At 41.0% G+C, this 16690-nt stretch overlaps 1 protein-coding gene across 1 annotated transcript in view; it reads right to left on the bottom strand.

Annotated features, from left to right (window-relative positions):
• cd2ap (CD2-associated protein) overlaps nt 1-16690 on the bottom strand; it is a 123901-nt gene that overhangs the window by 93529 nt on the left and 13682 nt on the right. The window contains exon 2 of the mRNA XM_079643084.1: nt 7543-7700. Coding sequence (XP_079499210.1) covers nt 7543-7700 — 158 coding nt within the window. The remainder of the gene's footprint in view (nt 1-7542; nt 7701-16690) is intronic.

Raw genomic sequence — 16690 nt, 5'->3', positions numbered from 1 at the left:
TTTTTTTGGTCATATTTAAGACCTTTTTAAGGCCTTAAATTCATATTATCAAATTTAAGACTTTTTAAGACCCCGCGGGAACCCTGGTGAGAGGACCCTTTTATTAGAGTTATAATTATTTTATTTATTTTTAATAAACTTGCCTTCCCTTTGTCGCAACAACTGCCTTGCTCTTGACATTAGATAATAAAGGCAAATAAGAAACACTTTTTTTTTTTTTCAAATTCTATGTATGTTGTTTTTTTATGAACCTAGCCACCACACGGACACTTGCTGAAGTCCTACTCTCACAGAGCCATTGCTGTAAAAGGCTCATAGACCAATGAAAACAGGACCACTAATTGAGTATTGCAGAAAAAAAAACGATTAACATTCTAAGTTTCAAACTGCAGATCCACAGAGATACAGCTAGCAGGAAAACGGTAAAGAAACAAGTGTAAGACAAATGTGAACACTGAGGAAGTACTTCCACTAATCTCAGGTGTCTGTATGAAGTTATTAACAACACAGAAGACAGGTGTGTGGGGGAATTCTGCTGAAACATCTGGGGTGTTAATACGATTGCACAAACATATGGGCATCACTTCTTCCAGTATAGTCAGCTCACACAGGAATTTTCCCTAGCATGTTTGATATGCGTTATCGTTAAAGAAGTGAGCTCAGCAAGAAAAATACAAACATTCATGTAATGTTTGTTACTGAGGCTGTGAGTCTTTGAAAGTGTTTAGGTATTCTGAGTGAACAATCTCTGTGGGGAAATAAATATCAGTTTTATAGTTTGTATAATCACCATTAGTGGCTCAGCGATGATACCTTAATTGACTTCATCTAATATAAATAGACTCCTATCACCAACAAGGGATGAAACAAAAGAGAATGAGAGGACACTGTGTTATTAGAAGGTCAATCTTATGAATAATTATATATAATATATGAGCAAATATCAACAAATATGCGTGTATGTTCTTTTGTATAGTATGTGTTAGAAGTTGTCTGCTGGTTTTGGGGTCTTCCCTTCCCTACAGTGTGCTCCATAGGTTTTTTTGCATGAAAATGTTCTACAAAGATTAAAATCCCCAAGTTTCCTCCAGAAGGAGTTTGTCTGCCTAAAACACCTCCATTAGACTCCTTTATTTAACTCTGTAACATAATGACATCACTATGTAACACTTGCACTTCTATTGGCTAGCACTCCAACACATTGTATGTGTTGTGTGCTAAGGGAGAGGACATCTCTAAGCGGTCGACCAATCACAACAAAGCCAGCCAGCTAACCAATCAGAGCCGACTGGGCTCTGGTTTCAGACAGAGGGTGAAAAGAGGTGCTGCCCCACAGGCAGTATGAGAACAATAAAGAGCTTTTTGAACATTAAAGCATGGAGACATGTCATAGTAGAGACTGAAAATTAGACTTCTTTAAAAAAGGTATTCCGTTATCCAGTAATTACTGATATATGTTGAAGTTTGGCATATTTTAATCTCTCCACTCATGAGGTCCAATTAGAATAATTACCTCTAAGCACTGAGCCATTTCAACGCTTTTAAGATAGGCTACAATAATAATATTTGCTTGCTCCATCCTCTTAGTTTTTCAGGAATTTGCTGTACCAGTAATTTAAAGTATAATTGTTTATTTTTGCTCGCACGCAGCAACGCTCTGAAGTCCTCATCAGGGTCAGTATTCTTCTTTTCAGCACTCATAGCCCTGGTGAGCAGGTGAGGCTAGAGTTTGCTTCTTAAATATCTAAGATAAGTATCAATGGAATTAAATCAAATATTCTATTATTGAGCACTTTATCCAAAGGCAAACTTAATGAAACAATATATTTCTGGTAGACAACGCCACAGCAGGAAGCAGTCAGGTAGAGGTTAGCGCTGTGACTGAGGCTTTATAAGTGGAATGATACTAGCTGTCAAGACACTTTTTTTTATTGCACCTTTTTGATTTAGAAATGGTCTGAAGCGCATAAAAGCTATTTGTGATCAAGTCAGCAGCAGTACGCTGTAATTAAAATGTTACAAGCATTATTATGTCCGTGAGGATTTTTTTTTAAACTGTAAGAAGAAGTTACAGGTCTGTGAGAGCCAGAAAGTTTGTTTGTAGATGACCAAATACTAATTTTCCACCATAATTTGCAAATCAATTCTTTAAAAATCAGACAATGTGATTTTCTTTCTCATTTTGTCTCTCATAGTTGAGGTATACCTAGGATGAAAATGACAGGCCTCTCTCATCTTTTTAAGTGGGAGAACTTGCACAATTGGTGGCTGACTAAATACTTTTTTGCCCCACTGTGTGTGTGTGTGTGTATATATATATATATATATATATATATATATATATATATATATATATATATATATATATATATATATATATATATATATATATATATATACACACACACACACACATACACACACAACTTCTATAATCACAAAACAAACACATTCCTTTCTTCATAACCATCTTCCATTGATTAAGATTATTTCAAGGGCCCTTCATTAACAATATACATTCATGTCAATTAGTCCTAGGTAACTATAATGAAGCTCTCCTTACCATCTCCCCCCCAGACATGATTCATGCCCCCCCGGCCGATCAGCTACAATTTAAAGAAGCAGGAAGAGGACAACATCTCAAGCGACAGTAACGCAGTCGGGGGCAAAGTTCAATCAGCCAGCAGGCTCTTTAGAGGATTAACTATCCCAGCTCAGTGACTGCGCCAGGCTGTTTAGCAGATTACCTATCTCACTACGCAGGATTACAGACTGGGAAAAACAAGAGAGCAATGCGAGGGAAGTGAGGGTTTAAAGAAAGGAGGAAAGAGATGGGAGAAGATGCACTCTAGTCACTTATTTCACAGTGCATGCACTGTGTAGGTGTCCTGCAAGCTGTAGACATTTTACGCAATATCCAAATAAAATAAATATAAATACATTTTATAAATGTAGTGTTGCCAGCTCTTACCCTTGAATAGTCACATTTAGAGACACATGTGTATTAAACTAAAAGCATAATAATCCTGGGGCGCTCTCAATGCTAGTAGTATACTACATGATGCCATAAGTATATTCAACTACCGTACTTTCAACTTATCCTGTCGATTCTGTGTTCCCGTGATTTGATTTGAAATTCATTGAATTTTAAGCTTCAATTTGGTTACTTTAAAAAGGTCCCATGTTTTGGCCATTTCTACAGATCATAATTCCACTGTTGAAGTCTACTAGAATAGATTTACATTGTTCAATGTTCCAAACTCGTAACTTGGTTTCTCATACAGCATCTCTATATAGTATGTGTATTCACTCTCTGTCCTAAACGGCTTGTTGGAGCTCATGCCCCCGCCCCCCCCCCCCCCTCCCTCCCTAAGAGCCCACTGTGCTCTGATTGGTCAGCTCGCCCACTCAGTTCTGATGAGTCCACCACCGTTACAGCTGGACGTCAGTGTTTATGTGTTACAATGGCGTTAGTTAGCAACCAGAAAATGACACCAGTAATGACAAACAGATGAGAATGCTGCGTGGGGTCTGGGTGCCGTGTTGGCGGGGCTCGCTGGTCCGCCCTTTCAGGCTCGAGGAGCAGACGGTGTGAGCTGGATTACTGGTGTTGTTTCCTGGTTGCTGTGTGGGGTCTGCGTCCACTTGGTCTATATGCAGCATCCAGGGAAACAAAGCGGGAAATCCACTTCACACTGTCCACACCGGGAATCTCGCGGGGTGGACTCCTGAGTTGCTCGGGAGTCCACCCTGGCAGAGGGTGTGTCTATTGTTCTATAGCTGTGTGCCAATTGGTCCAGACTTAGTGACGTGAATAGGCCCCGGAAGAAAAAAATTGGAAAAAGAGAAATCTCCAACGAGGCTTTCTGGGGGGCAGCATAGACAGATCTTTTCTGTGTTAGAGTTTTACTCGCTACAGGGTGTACTTTGAGGGTTTGTGACTCTGCAGACCGTTTACATGCAGAAAAACCTTCATAACACAAGGGGACGGGTAATAACCAGAAAAGCATATGATGGGACCTTTAAGTAAGAGGGTGCAGCGCCCCTGTTACATGGTTTAGACAAAACCCTGTTATCTAAATACACCCTAACAATCTATAGTAGGGCTGCACGATATTGAAAAAAACTGACATTGCGATATTCTTTCCCCTGCGATATATATTGCGTACTATATTTAACCGGATGAAGGATTTTAGTCACGGACGTCTGGATCTTAACTGGTTGACTCATCATACCTTAAGTCAAGATCTAACATGTCATGATAATGCAGGTTGCTTACCCTCAAATAAGGGGGTTCATCTGTGAATTAAGAAGAGTGGTGTCTAGAAGGGATCCAAGAGATTAAACGTATTACATTAAACTATAGGAAGCTTCATTATCACATTAGGAAATTAACATACGCGACCAAATAGGTAATTTAACTTTTTATTCCACAATTAAAATCTTTTTTGTGCAAATAGCAGCAAAGTAGAGGACATCTTTTAAACAACATTATAAAAATAAAATTAAGAACAGCTATAGACCAGCTCCTTTATGCCGTTTTGAACCTTTCTCATATGGTGTAACACCGGCAAAGGCATCTGAAATAGTTGTTTGCTGTGCAGACTCAGAGCCTGCATGTCACTCCACTCAAGTACCCCTGACATGAGAGCCGCGCACGTTTTCCTTTTGTAGCAAGCAGCAAAATAATTGTAACATGACGTGTTTGAGTTAATTTACCTACTTAATATTTAAAAAATTGCACGTCCCTGCAATGTGAATATCGCGCATGCGCATATCGCGGTTATCGCCATGACACAGTATGTCGTTCAGCCCTAATCTATAGAGGTTCATAGAGTACACTATAATACATTGCATTTCGAACTCACAAAGACTACGTGTGCCCGGACTGGCCATCGGGAGGACTGGGGGGGTTCCCGATGGCCAGGCCTGTTAAGTGGCCTGCTGGCCTGAGGATTTTTATATTTTTTTTTGTATGTATTGTGAACGCAACACTGCGCAAATGTGGGTCTGCCTCAGAGGGTGACTGGCTGTCTACATGATGTGGCCTGCCGACATGGCCACTGCCATACAGATCATAAATCAAAGCCCTTGATTGGTCTCTTTGTCATTCAAGCTCGGGATAACCTCAGCTCAGGTGAGGTAAAGGACTCTTGAGTGTTTAGATAGTTAACTTAGTCTAAGTTCTCAGTGGGTCTCAAACGGTTTATACGGTTTATGTAAACACATATTTGCATTTGAGGGGCGAGTGATTAGTAAAAATATGCATGAATAAATAAAAAAAAAGTTAACTAGGTGAAAAAGGTAAGATACACTTTTAAAACTTGTTGAGAGCTAAAACTAGTCTTTGCTGCTGCATCAAAGAGGATAAGGGGGAGAGGAGGGGAGAGGAGGGAGAGGAGCAGGGGGGAGAGGAGGGAGAGGGGGCAGAGGAGGGAGAGGGGGCCGAGGAGGGAGAGGAGGGAGACCGGTGAGGCTGATTCAGGAGCACAGACACACTCACAACTATAAATGAACCAAAAATAAATAAATAAACAAGTTTCAGTGTTTTTTCATATTGGAAATGGGATGTTATTGGTTATGGCCATGTTCTTATGATTATTGAAATGTATACAGTTCTGCTTCCTATAGGTGTTCCCATAGATCTAGTCTCTTTATTTCCCCCTCAAAATGCACCAGATTGATGCATTTAACTCGAAATAATTAAAAAAAAATCTTACCGGGGGAGCATGGGACCTCCCTAGAGCAGGGGTTCCCAAACTTTTTCAGCATGAGACCCAAAACAGAAATGTTGTGGTCCTAAGGGACCCAAGCTCAAAAAATGTCATGATTTTCCATAATATCTACAGTTATAAACAAAGAATGCAACACACCATGAATTTAAAATGTAAATGAAAATATTTATTTAATTATAAAAGTGCATCGCAGCAATTAGGTTTCTCACCATAACAACCTTCCCTTTGAGCTTGCCCAGAAGAAATAAGGATCAAAGCAGAAAGACGAAACATGGGACATGCAGTCAAGTATATACAGTACAAATCAAAATTATACAATTATCAAAAGTGCAATATTAAGTTTGTCGCTAGCTCAAAAACTATGTACACACCATTTTAAACTATTTTTTTTAAACATGTTGTCAACAGAAAGGGACAAAACACTAACTGAAGTGCAGTCAAGTGTATACAGTACATCACAGGTGAAACAACATTTAAATTATAAGAAGTGCAACATTACGTTTGTCACTAGATCAAAAACTATGTACACACATTTTTTAAACACTTTTAAATGAAGAGAGCTGTTTTAAAACACTCTGAGAGACAAAGAAACTCCAACACTTTTCAACTGATTAACTTTTTTTTTCATGGAGGCTTACTTGATAGGATGCCCTCAGTGCCCCTCTGTTCCCTTTGAATGCCTGAAAATGCCTGTGGTTATTGTTTCTGTTTTTCTCCAGGCCGTTTTAAAAACATTTTAGGCTAGTGAAAGTTGAAACACCGTTCTATGCCGCTGCAGAATGAAGTGGACTCGCGGGAGCGAGTAGAGGACGAGCGAGAGCGCGCAGCTGGCGGTCCGCTCCGCGGCTCAGTCTGCATTTCATCCAACTCTGCATTTACGAAACAATTTCACAACAGACCCTGACAAACTCACAAACACACAAAACAAATGATTAAAATGAATGACTTACTTTTCCGCCGTCAAATCACTGCTTCTTGATGAAAAAATCCTTCGATTTGTCCTCCCGATGCAGAGGATGTTTTGTTTGGAGATGCCGGTCCAATTTATTCATTTTCAAGCTTTCGTTACTGAGCACCTCTCCACATAAAACACACTGAGGCCGCTCCTCTCCATTTCTAATAGCTATTGTGAAGCCAACGTTTAAAAACTCTTCTTTGTATCGTCTTTTTGCCATCATGTACGATCGGGATTAATCAACAGACAATAAACAGACAGCGCGAAAACTTTCGCGGGGGACGCGTCAGAGCTGATACAAATACAATCTTTTATTTTTAGTTTATTTGTATTTAGAAAATTAAATCATTCAATATACAATGCTATATTGCATAATTTCATTTTCAAAATAAAAAATTAAATACAAAGATTATAAAAAAAATTGTATTTGCAACGCAGCCATCAGCTCTGACGCTGTGTGTGTGTAGCAATGCATTTAACTGGCGACCCAATCAAAACGGGTCCGGTCGCGACCCTGAATTTGGGAAAGGCTGCCCTAGAGGATTTGAGGCCCACCCCCACTTAAAATCACATTGATAGGTTCCTAAATACATTTACAATTTTTTTTAAATAGTAACCCATGTTCATATGTTTATTTGTGAGTAGTAGATTTAAACTTTAGGGCTACCACTATGGTCCCTGCCTGTACCTGTTCGCTCTGCCATCGCGTGAAGGGTCTGCTAACAAGCGACCAACAGGAAGGTTAATGTTGTTGCGCGTCACAAAGGCACGTCCCCTCAACCCCCGCCCCCGCTACCACCACCCCCCCAAGTATATTTCAGATCTGTGGGAAACACTGTGTGTTTTGCTCACCTTGACAAAGTTGTCAGGGAAGAGGCCCCTCTTCCCGTTGAGGTCCCCCTCCATCCAGCCATCCTCTTCTATATAGCGAACGTTCTTGATGATCTCGCCCGGTCGCAGGGTCAGTTCGTCATCATGGAGCGCGTCGTACTCATACTCCACCAGGACCTCTGCTCAGGACAGGGGGAGGGAGGAAAAGCACACAAATTAACAAAATATCAGAGTGACATCTTAAACTAACGCGACTGAGCAATGTGAATTTCACATATTTTTTCCTAGCATCTATTTATTTATTGGGGTTCGTACAGAACATATACACTTTATAGTCCATGATGGTAAGGAGCAGGGAGAAGAAAGTATTTATTTTACCTGCCCCTTACTCAAATCTTGCAAACCCAGACTCAATATTGTAGTGCTAAAAGAAAAACCGATTGACTCAGCTCTTAAGATGAATGGATGCTTCTGTGAGTAATAAGATGTGGTTTTGATTTACAGGAACCGGACCTTTTCCCGTGATGTTTAAAGTGTGTTACAATGCAAGTTACATTATTCCAAAAATAGAAAGCAACAAGATGTTTGCATTTTTACCATTCCAACAGGAAGGTAACATGGTGGAAGTAAGACAAGTAAAGAGATGTAATTAATTAAGTAAAAAGCTTCACTTAAGACGTGCTCTCAAGCTAAGCTGAGTGAGACTACAGTCGTAGAATCTCTTTAGTCGGATGCAACCCTAAAAAAGGCCCTGACACACCAAGCAGTCACCAGATAACTTGCCGAAGCCGACTGCTGCGTCGCCGTGTTCTCCTGCGTCTTGGCCATGTGTCGCACTGGAACACACCGCAACGACTTCAGCCGAGCATGTACGAACTGCGCATGCGTGAGTGGCAATAACTCTCCTTACCTGCAGGCGGCAGTAGTGTGTATTCGTCATTCAAAAGAGGCAACAACCGAAACACAGAGAAGAAGAACAGGCTACGTGATATAAACAAACAACAAATAGCGCGTGCGACGCGTTCCATTTTCACTCTCGTCAATCGAAAACATGTTTTGTGCGGTACTGGAGCTATCAGCTAGGGCTGTGCAATTAATCGTATTTTAATCGCGATTACGATTTTGGCTTGCGACGATTATGAAAACAGCATAATTGACAAAATACGATTATTTTGCTGGGTGCGCTTTCGCCCCTCCCTAAAAGCCCACTCGGCCACGTGGGAGTGACATGTGTTGTGAGTGATCAGCGCGTGCGAAGATGTCAGAACAAGAGCAGCAACTCGTTAAAAAGAAGGGTCGCGGGGAGATTCCCAGTCGATCGCGAGATGTGTCTAAAAATAGAACAACAATATTCTGTTTTATCGTTAATGTCCTGTAACATAATCTTCCTGTGCCAGAATAATGCAGTTGAACGCATCAAAGCTTTGTGATTGGCCGGCGTCACCCCATGTGTCGGGGCGTGGCTGGTGGGCAGTGGGCACAATTTCGCTTACGTTTTCCGTGTCAACAGGAGTGACAGTCCGCACACACACAAGACCGCAATAATGGCAGAAGCAAAAAAAAACTAAATATATAATTTTCACTCCGAGTGGGAGGATTATTCTTTTTGTATCTATTCCAATTCAAAGTCCATCTGTCTCATCTGCAATGCGAGTGTGGCTTTATCGAAGAAGGGTAATTTAGGAGCGGCATTTCAAAACAGTGCACAAAAGCTACGAGACGGAATTCCTTCCTAATTCTGCCCTACGCTCCCAAAAGGGGAGGGACGTGAGAGGACAGCTAAATGCACAGCAGTCCATTTTCACCAGGCCCAACAACAAGAGCAAGGCTGCTACCATAGCATCTTATCGTGTCAGTCACATTCTTGCGAAACATATGAAGTCTTTCAAAGAAGGCGAAGTTGTGAAAGAAGCCTTCATGGAGGCTGCCGACGCGCTTTTGGGGGACAGTAAAAATAACAGTAGCATTTCAACAGGTTTCTGATATAATAAAAACTCAAGTTAGATACCGTTATTAATCAGCTGTAAGCTTTAGTTTGTTTGAACTTATTAATTATAATTATTGTACAAAATGGTATAAGAATGAAAACATTAAGATCTGTTCTGTTTAAATTGATTATAGCCTATTATCAATTCAGGTTAAGAAACTAGTGTTGCTTGCATCCTATTTTAAAAGGGCATTTATTTGTATTAGAGATGTCCCGATCCGATCACGTGATTTTCAAAAGAAAAAAATCGGGGATCGGGATTTCTTTTTTTAAAACATTTTTAAATACTTTTTTTTAATTTTGTACTCAATGTTACAAAACAAAAATGAGCATGTTCAAGTCTTAAAGTCATCCTGAGGCCTTAGTTTTGGTTTCAAATTACACAACATCATGTATTTGTTGCTTCTCTGGGGCTTGTTTTCATAGACCTGGTTGCTTATTTCTCTCAAATCTGGCAACAGAGTGGGCAGGGCGCAGTGTCTAATAATAGCAGTAAGCTAACGAGAGGCTACGTTCAGCTGGTGACTCGGGAGTCGGGACAGAGAAAATGTCAGGAGTTTGAAAGTATTATAAAATTGAAAGCGAGTCCATTTTTATTTATCGTACGATAAGTCAATTTATCGATTATCGTGACAGGCCTATCCCCCCCCCAACAGTTTCAAATTCGTTTAATATTATTTTTTAACCGCAAGCTGTTATCGTCACGGGAGAAGGACACACACAGCCTGCCCAGGTGGACACGCGCGAACGCGACAACGAACGTAGCGTGCGCATTCTAAAAATAGCTCAGATGGTGAGCAGGTACTGCGGTTTTGAACTAAAGTTTTGAATTTGACAGAAAACAACAATGAAACGCCAGCAGAAGAATAGTCTAATGAGTTGGGTGAAAAAAAAGACAGGAGATGTGAGTTGGTTTATTCAGTAAATTAGCTCAGGATAATTGGATGTTCTGTCACTTGTTGATGTGAGGCTAATGCAGGATTTGCTAGATTGATGCTACCGGCAATTAGCGGCAGTGACTCAACAAATTGCCACTTAAAATGTATCGTCAGCCATGTATGACAAGCAGACTGCTTGTTTAATGTTAGACTCACACCAATAGCTCAATATGATCATAACACGATTGCTTTCATATCAGAGATCAGATGAGGTGGAGCTGCCTTCAACAATAGAGTGGCGAAGTCCCTCCCCTTCCGGTGGACCTCCATGGGACCTTATATCGGAAAAATAATGTATTGAAGTCAATGGGGAGAGAAAGATTATCTTTCGATCCCGTTTGAATTGTGCCACAAATTACAAATATGATGTTTGTCAATTTAAAAGATAATTTTGCAAGTCAAAAAAATTAAAATGTGTCGTAAAACTGTGAAATTACACATTTCTTTGTGTGAAGCGCTCAATGAACTACAACTCTGGTCTTGCACACGTCACCAACACCAAGATGGCCGTCACGTTGGTACATTTCACCTCTTTCTTTCAGAATGAGGCGAAAAGTATTAAAAGAGGTGAAAATCACTACAAGTCTGGGCATGTTGAGAGCTGTACACGAAAAAGGGGAGTTAGTCGGTTCCGTAAGAGTCAGCATGCGGGACCGGCTTTACAAGTTTTCGGTGAGTAACACGAGTGTAATGTGTAACGTTAATGTCAGCTAGCTAACATTAGCTAACAAGGTACACTCTCGTGTTTTGTTTTAGTTGCTCTTCGAGAACGAGCAAGAGGTACTATTATTGGTATGATAACAACCTGGTACAAAGCACACAGGCATCTTGTTAAAGTAAGTAAGTACAGTAAGTAAATGTATTTTTAGCTATCTGGAGGGAATACATCAGTTATGACAGCACTTACGCGACTCTGGGATTTGTAGTCTTTCTAGTTGCGTATTTTTCATAGTCTTATATTTCAACAGGTTTAAGACAAACTTTGAATTTTTTGACATGGAAGTGATTTTTTAAGATTGACAAACAACATGTGTATTTCATGGCACAATTCAAACGGGATAAAAATATAAGTTTTCTATCTCCATTGACTTCAATGTATAATTTTTTCGGAATAAGGTCCCATGATGCGGAAGTAAGTGGGCGTGACTTCGCCACTCTGTAGAGGGTGAGGCAGAGAGAAGCAGCAGCAGCAGCACAGGGTTGCAGCAGGTATGTTATGCTGTGGTCAGGTGATTTAAATGTATCAATGAAAGGAAGAAGTTTAGGCTACACGATAAGAAGGAAATACAGTTTGAATTAAAGTAATAAAGTACAGTGTAACACTGTACTTTATTACTTTTTAATGTACAAATACTTTGTTACTGTACGATAATAACAATAATCCACAGCTCCTCTCTCTGCTCCAGAGGATAAAAAAGAATTTGGGTGCCCCGAAATAAATGTTCGGGGTACCCGAGCAGCACCCTGCCAAGGCAGTAAACCTAGGGGAAACACTGGTAGGATTCACAATCTGTTCTTTCCACCAAGCGGAACCTCCGCCTTGTTGGGGGGGGGGGGGATAGGCCTGTCGCGATAATCGATAAATTGACTTATCGTACGATAAATAAAAATGGACTCGCTTTCAATTTTATAATACTTTCAAACTCCTGACATTTTCTCTGTCCCGACTCCCGAGTCACCAGCTGAACGTAGCCTCTCGTTAGCTTACTGCTATTATTAGACACTGCGCCCTGCCCACTCTGTTGCCAGATTTGAGAGAAATAAGCAACCAGGTCTATGAAAACAAGCCCCAGAGAAGCAACAAATACATGATGTTGTGTAATTTGAAACCAAAACTAAGGCCTCAGGATGACTTTAAGACTTGAACATGCTCATTTTTGTTTTGTAACATTAAATACAATTATACAAATATTTTATATATAAAAAAAAAAAAGATTTTTAAAAAAAAAATGTTTTGTGATCAGTGACGTTATTGGGCCATTGCATTTACTGGCAAAATGTAAATTGGACAGGGTCTGTGTCACTTCGACAGGTTTCAGTTAGACCCTCCAGAAAAACGCGGGCAAAAATTCTTGATTACGCGGGCTAAAATCCTTGATTATGTGATTAAACATGCAGGGTTTTTATGTGATTTTATGCGGTGAAATTGCGGGAAGTTGCGAAATATGCGGAAAGTTGCGAAATAGGCTAAATATGCGGGGGAAAAGAATAACAATTTTTTTAAATATTGGGCTGTCTTATTTATTCTCTCTCACACACAACCTGCCACTAACGTTAAACCCCTTTACTATTCAATTAAACACATTCAATGTTTATTTATTGTAAAAGCAATTGGGCTATTTTAATCACACACACACACACACACACACACACACACACACACACACACACACACACACACACACACACACACACACACACACACACACACACACACACACACACACACACACACACACACACACACACACACACACACACACACACACACACACACACACACACACACACACACACACACACACACACACACACACACACACACACACACACACACACACACACACACACACACACACACACACACACACACACACACACACACACACACTTCTCCGCCTCATTCTGTTTTCATTTACTCGTTCGTTATCTGACCAGATTTAATCTTGTAGGCTACTCACTTCGTTTCTTGTAGCCCTCGAAAGGGTTTTGGAGGTTGATGCCTCGGTGAACGTGAGTTGTTTGGCTTTCTTGTCCGCAGCAGCAGAAAGCATTTTCGAATGTTTGAATGAATCAAAGCGGGTCGTCACCGTCGATTTTCTCTTATGCTCCAACACACAGTTGCACGGGGCGCAGAATAGTTTCCCCCCACTTTTTGCCCGGTCTTTAGTAGAAATGTTCGTCGGTAAATGAGATGGATTAGATTTTTTCATCTTGGTGTTTTCTCTATCGTGTGAGCTCCACACGTTCACTCTATACAGTGTTGTTTACATTCTGTGATGCGCGAGCTGATGGCGTCACGTCAAGACGAGTTAACTTTTTTTTCTCTCAACTTTGTGTGGAAGAATGCGGGGATTATGCGGACTTTTGATAAATATGCGGCCTTTTAAAAATCTGCGCCTTTTTATCTGATTATGCGGTAAATTCTGCGATCGCAGAATCGTGTTTTTCTGGAGGGTCTAATCAGTGTAACTGGAGGAAATATAGAATTGTAGAACAGAAGTAACTTGCAGAAGAATAGAAGTCAAGAACCAGTTAAAACCTGAAACAATAAGCAAAACCTGAAATGGTCGGAAAAAAACAAAAAAGAAGCTTAGCCTACAGCTTGGCCTAGCTGCCTGCTCTGTCTTACTGTGGACTCAGATCAAAACAACCAGATGTCTCTGACAGCAAAGGGCCACATTATTTCATAGAATGATTATGAATTGCAGGAAGGTATGATACTGCCAAATCTAATCGATATCATTAGAATAGGATTATAGAGCAGATACCAATAATCAATTGTTTTCAACTTTAGAGGCAAGCATTTTTTTGTATTATTATGTCTGCAATTATTAAATTAACTATAGGAATAGGCTTTGTATTAGACCAAACATGTCAATAACTTTTAAATGTTGAAGTGAAAATCAATCTGGTGCACTTTTAGCACAACATGAATTTATGTTTACAGCTCTCAACACTCAGATGAAAGGGAGCTGTATACTTTTCAATAATCCAAACATCTTTAGAATATGATCACAACCAATAACAAATCATTTAAAACTTGTTTATTCTTATCTTATGTTACCTAGTTAGCATTCTTTCTTTTTATTTATGCATATTTTAATAATCACTCCCCTTTTAAACTGCTTTTTGTACTGTCCTATAGTACACACTGGAATGATTTCTTACTTTATTGCTTTGTGCTCTTCCGTGGCGATGACGGCTTGCATTAAAAAATAATAACATATTTGTAAAGTGGGGGGACACAAACGGGACATGTCCCCCCTGTCCCCAGTGGAAATTACGCCATGCGTATGTGTGTGCAGGGCCGTTTCTAGCTTTTAGGGGGCCCTATGCAAGATGCTGTTTGGGGGCCCTCATTTTATTGTAGTTTTTTTAACTACAATGGGGTGATTCCGAAGCCTTTGTATTATATTCATTATTATATCATATGTATTGCACTAAATATATGCAAGTTCACACACAGAGTAAAACTCTGCCCCTCATGTGCTGTATAGGCTGGCATGACTAGGCTGTTCAATGGGGCTGATGTGTTGTGTAGAATCTGCCAGAAGGGAAATCACGGTCACACTCCTTATGAAGCGTTGAGCTGCCGCTCCACATTGCTTTTCTGGCAAATCAAGCAAGAACGTGATTGGTCGATAGTCATTGTGGGGGTGGGGAGAGGAGGGGTGTTAGATATATATAGAGTTGTATTAAGTAGATAGAGTTCACTATGATTGAGGTTTCATTTATGCATAGGGTAGATCCTTTTAATTACATTTCCTTTTGTGTATTTTTTACATTTGCTTTGCGAGCTATTTTTAGAACATTCCCCACGGGCGACTCATGTTGCCCCTGCGGGCGAATAAGTGCACCATGTTGGCTACCCCTGCTTTGGACCAACAGTCTAGACACAAAGCGTGGAAAAACCCAACACAAGTTGAGCAGTACACATAGCTAAGCCAAGGCCTCAGACAGTAATTTGGGACTATCTGTCCATGTAACCACAGGAAGAGATATGGTCTGCTGTAGTAAACACAACATGGAGTCATACTCTGCTGAGTTAACTGGGCATCTTCCGGATAATTGGATGTGGAGCAGAGGGACTTTCTGCGCGCACGCACACACACACACACACACACACACACACACACACACACACACACACACACACACACACACACACACACACACACACACACACACACACACACACACACACACACACACACACACACACACACACACACACACACACACACACACACACACACACACACACACACACACACACACACACACACACACACACACACACACACACACACACACACACACACACACACACACACACACACACACACACACACACACACACACACACACACACACACACACACACACACACACACACACACACACACACACACACACACACACACACACACACACGGGCAGGATCAACTCCTGAACAACAAGAGAAAGCCAGTTTGTACACAACGATGGAGAAACTTAACAAGCAGCAGTGTTCCACTGAAGAGACCAGCTACCTACTGGGAATCTGGTCTTCCGAAGAGGTACAGAGGAAGCTGGAGCGCAATCGGCCATTGTTGTTGTTGTCGGTGTCAGCTGTGAGGGGTTTCCGCACGGTTTGGCTTTCTGGGCATTGTGAAAAGAGCCGGAGCTAAACCGAAGAACCGGTTCTGAACCTGAAAAGCTCTAGCAGGGAGCTTGAGGTATAAGTTACAGTATACACCGACTAAAACACAATGTTTAGATTTTTGCTCACTTGCCTTATCTTGAAAACATGTATACATTTCAATTAAGCTATTGTGGTCTTCATAGGAGGCAAAAGTGTTTTTCCTTTAAAGAGCCTGTGACACGAGTTTCCCCCATCATCCAAACCCATCAATTTAAGTAAATATTGTCCCCTTGAAAACCGTTACTGAACTGATTTTGGATATGTGTACTTTGATAACCATTAATCTGCCCTTCAATGTTGACCATTTTCTGGATCTTCTCTGGGATTCTTCAAGTCCCACCAAATTATGTGTGACGTCATTGCGGGCACAGCGCTCCAGCTGCACCGTTCAGGATCCCAGCATATGAATGTAAACGCACGATGGCGCACACAGCAGCAAGCTCAGACAGCGATGACAGTTTAATTTTGAACGTGTCTGAGAGCTCATATGAGGCTGAAGGATCGGTTTATGGGTGCGTCAATATGGGCGATCATACGGTCATGTAGCCAGTGGTGGACTGGGACTAAAAATCATCCCGGGACTCTCGACCGGCCCACTTCGGTACCGCTAGTAAATTGTCAACGGGGGGAGTGGGGGATGTGCTAGTGACTTATCCGACCGGCCCACTTCGGTACCGGCCCATCGGGATTCGTCCCGATGGCCAGCCCGCCACTGAACCCAGCCCAGCCCACGTAAACGGTGGACCTAGTGTCCCGATCCGAGTGGGAATAATAATAATAATAATCATAATCCGTGCATTCTATCCATTAATTTCCCCAACATTGTGGTAAAAAAAA

The sequence above is a fragment of the Notothenia rossii genome, assembly GCF_949606895.1.
Source record: "Notothenia rossii genome assembly, chromosome: 8".
Lineage (NCBI taxonomy): Eukaryota > Metazoa > Chordata > Actinopteri > Perciformes > Nototheniidae > Notothenia > Notothenia rossii.
The sequence above is the reverse complement of the archived record's forward strand: the minus strand, read 5'-3'. Positions and strand labels throughout refer to the sequence as shown.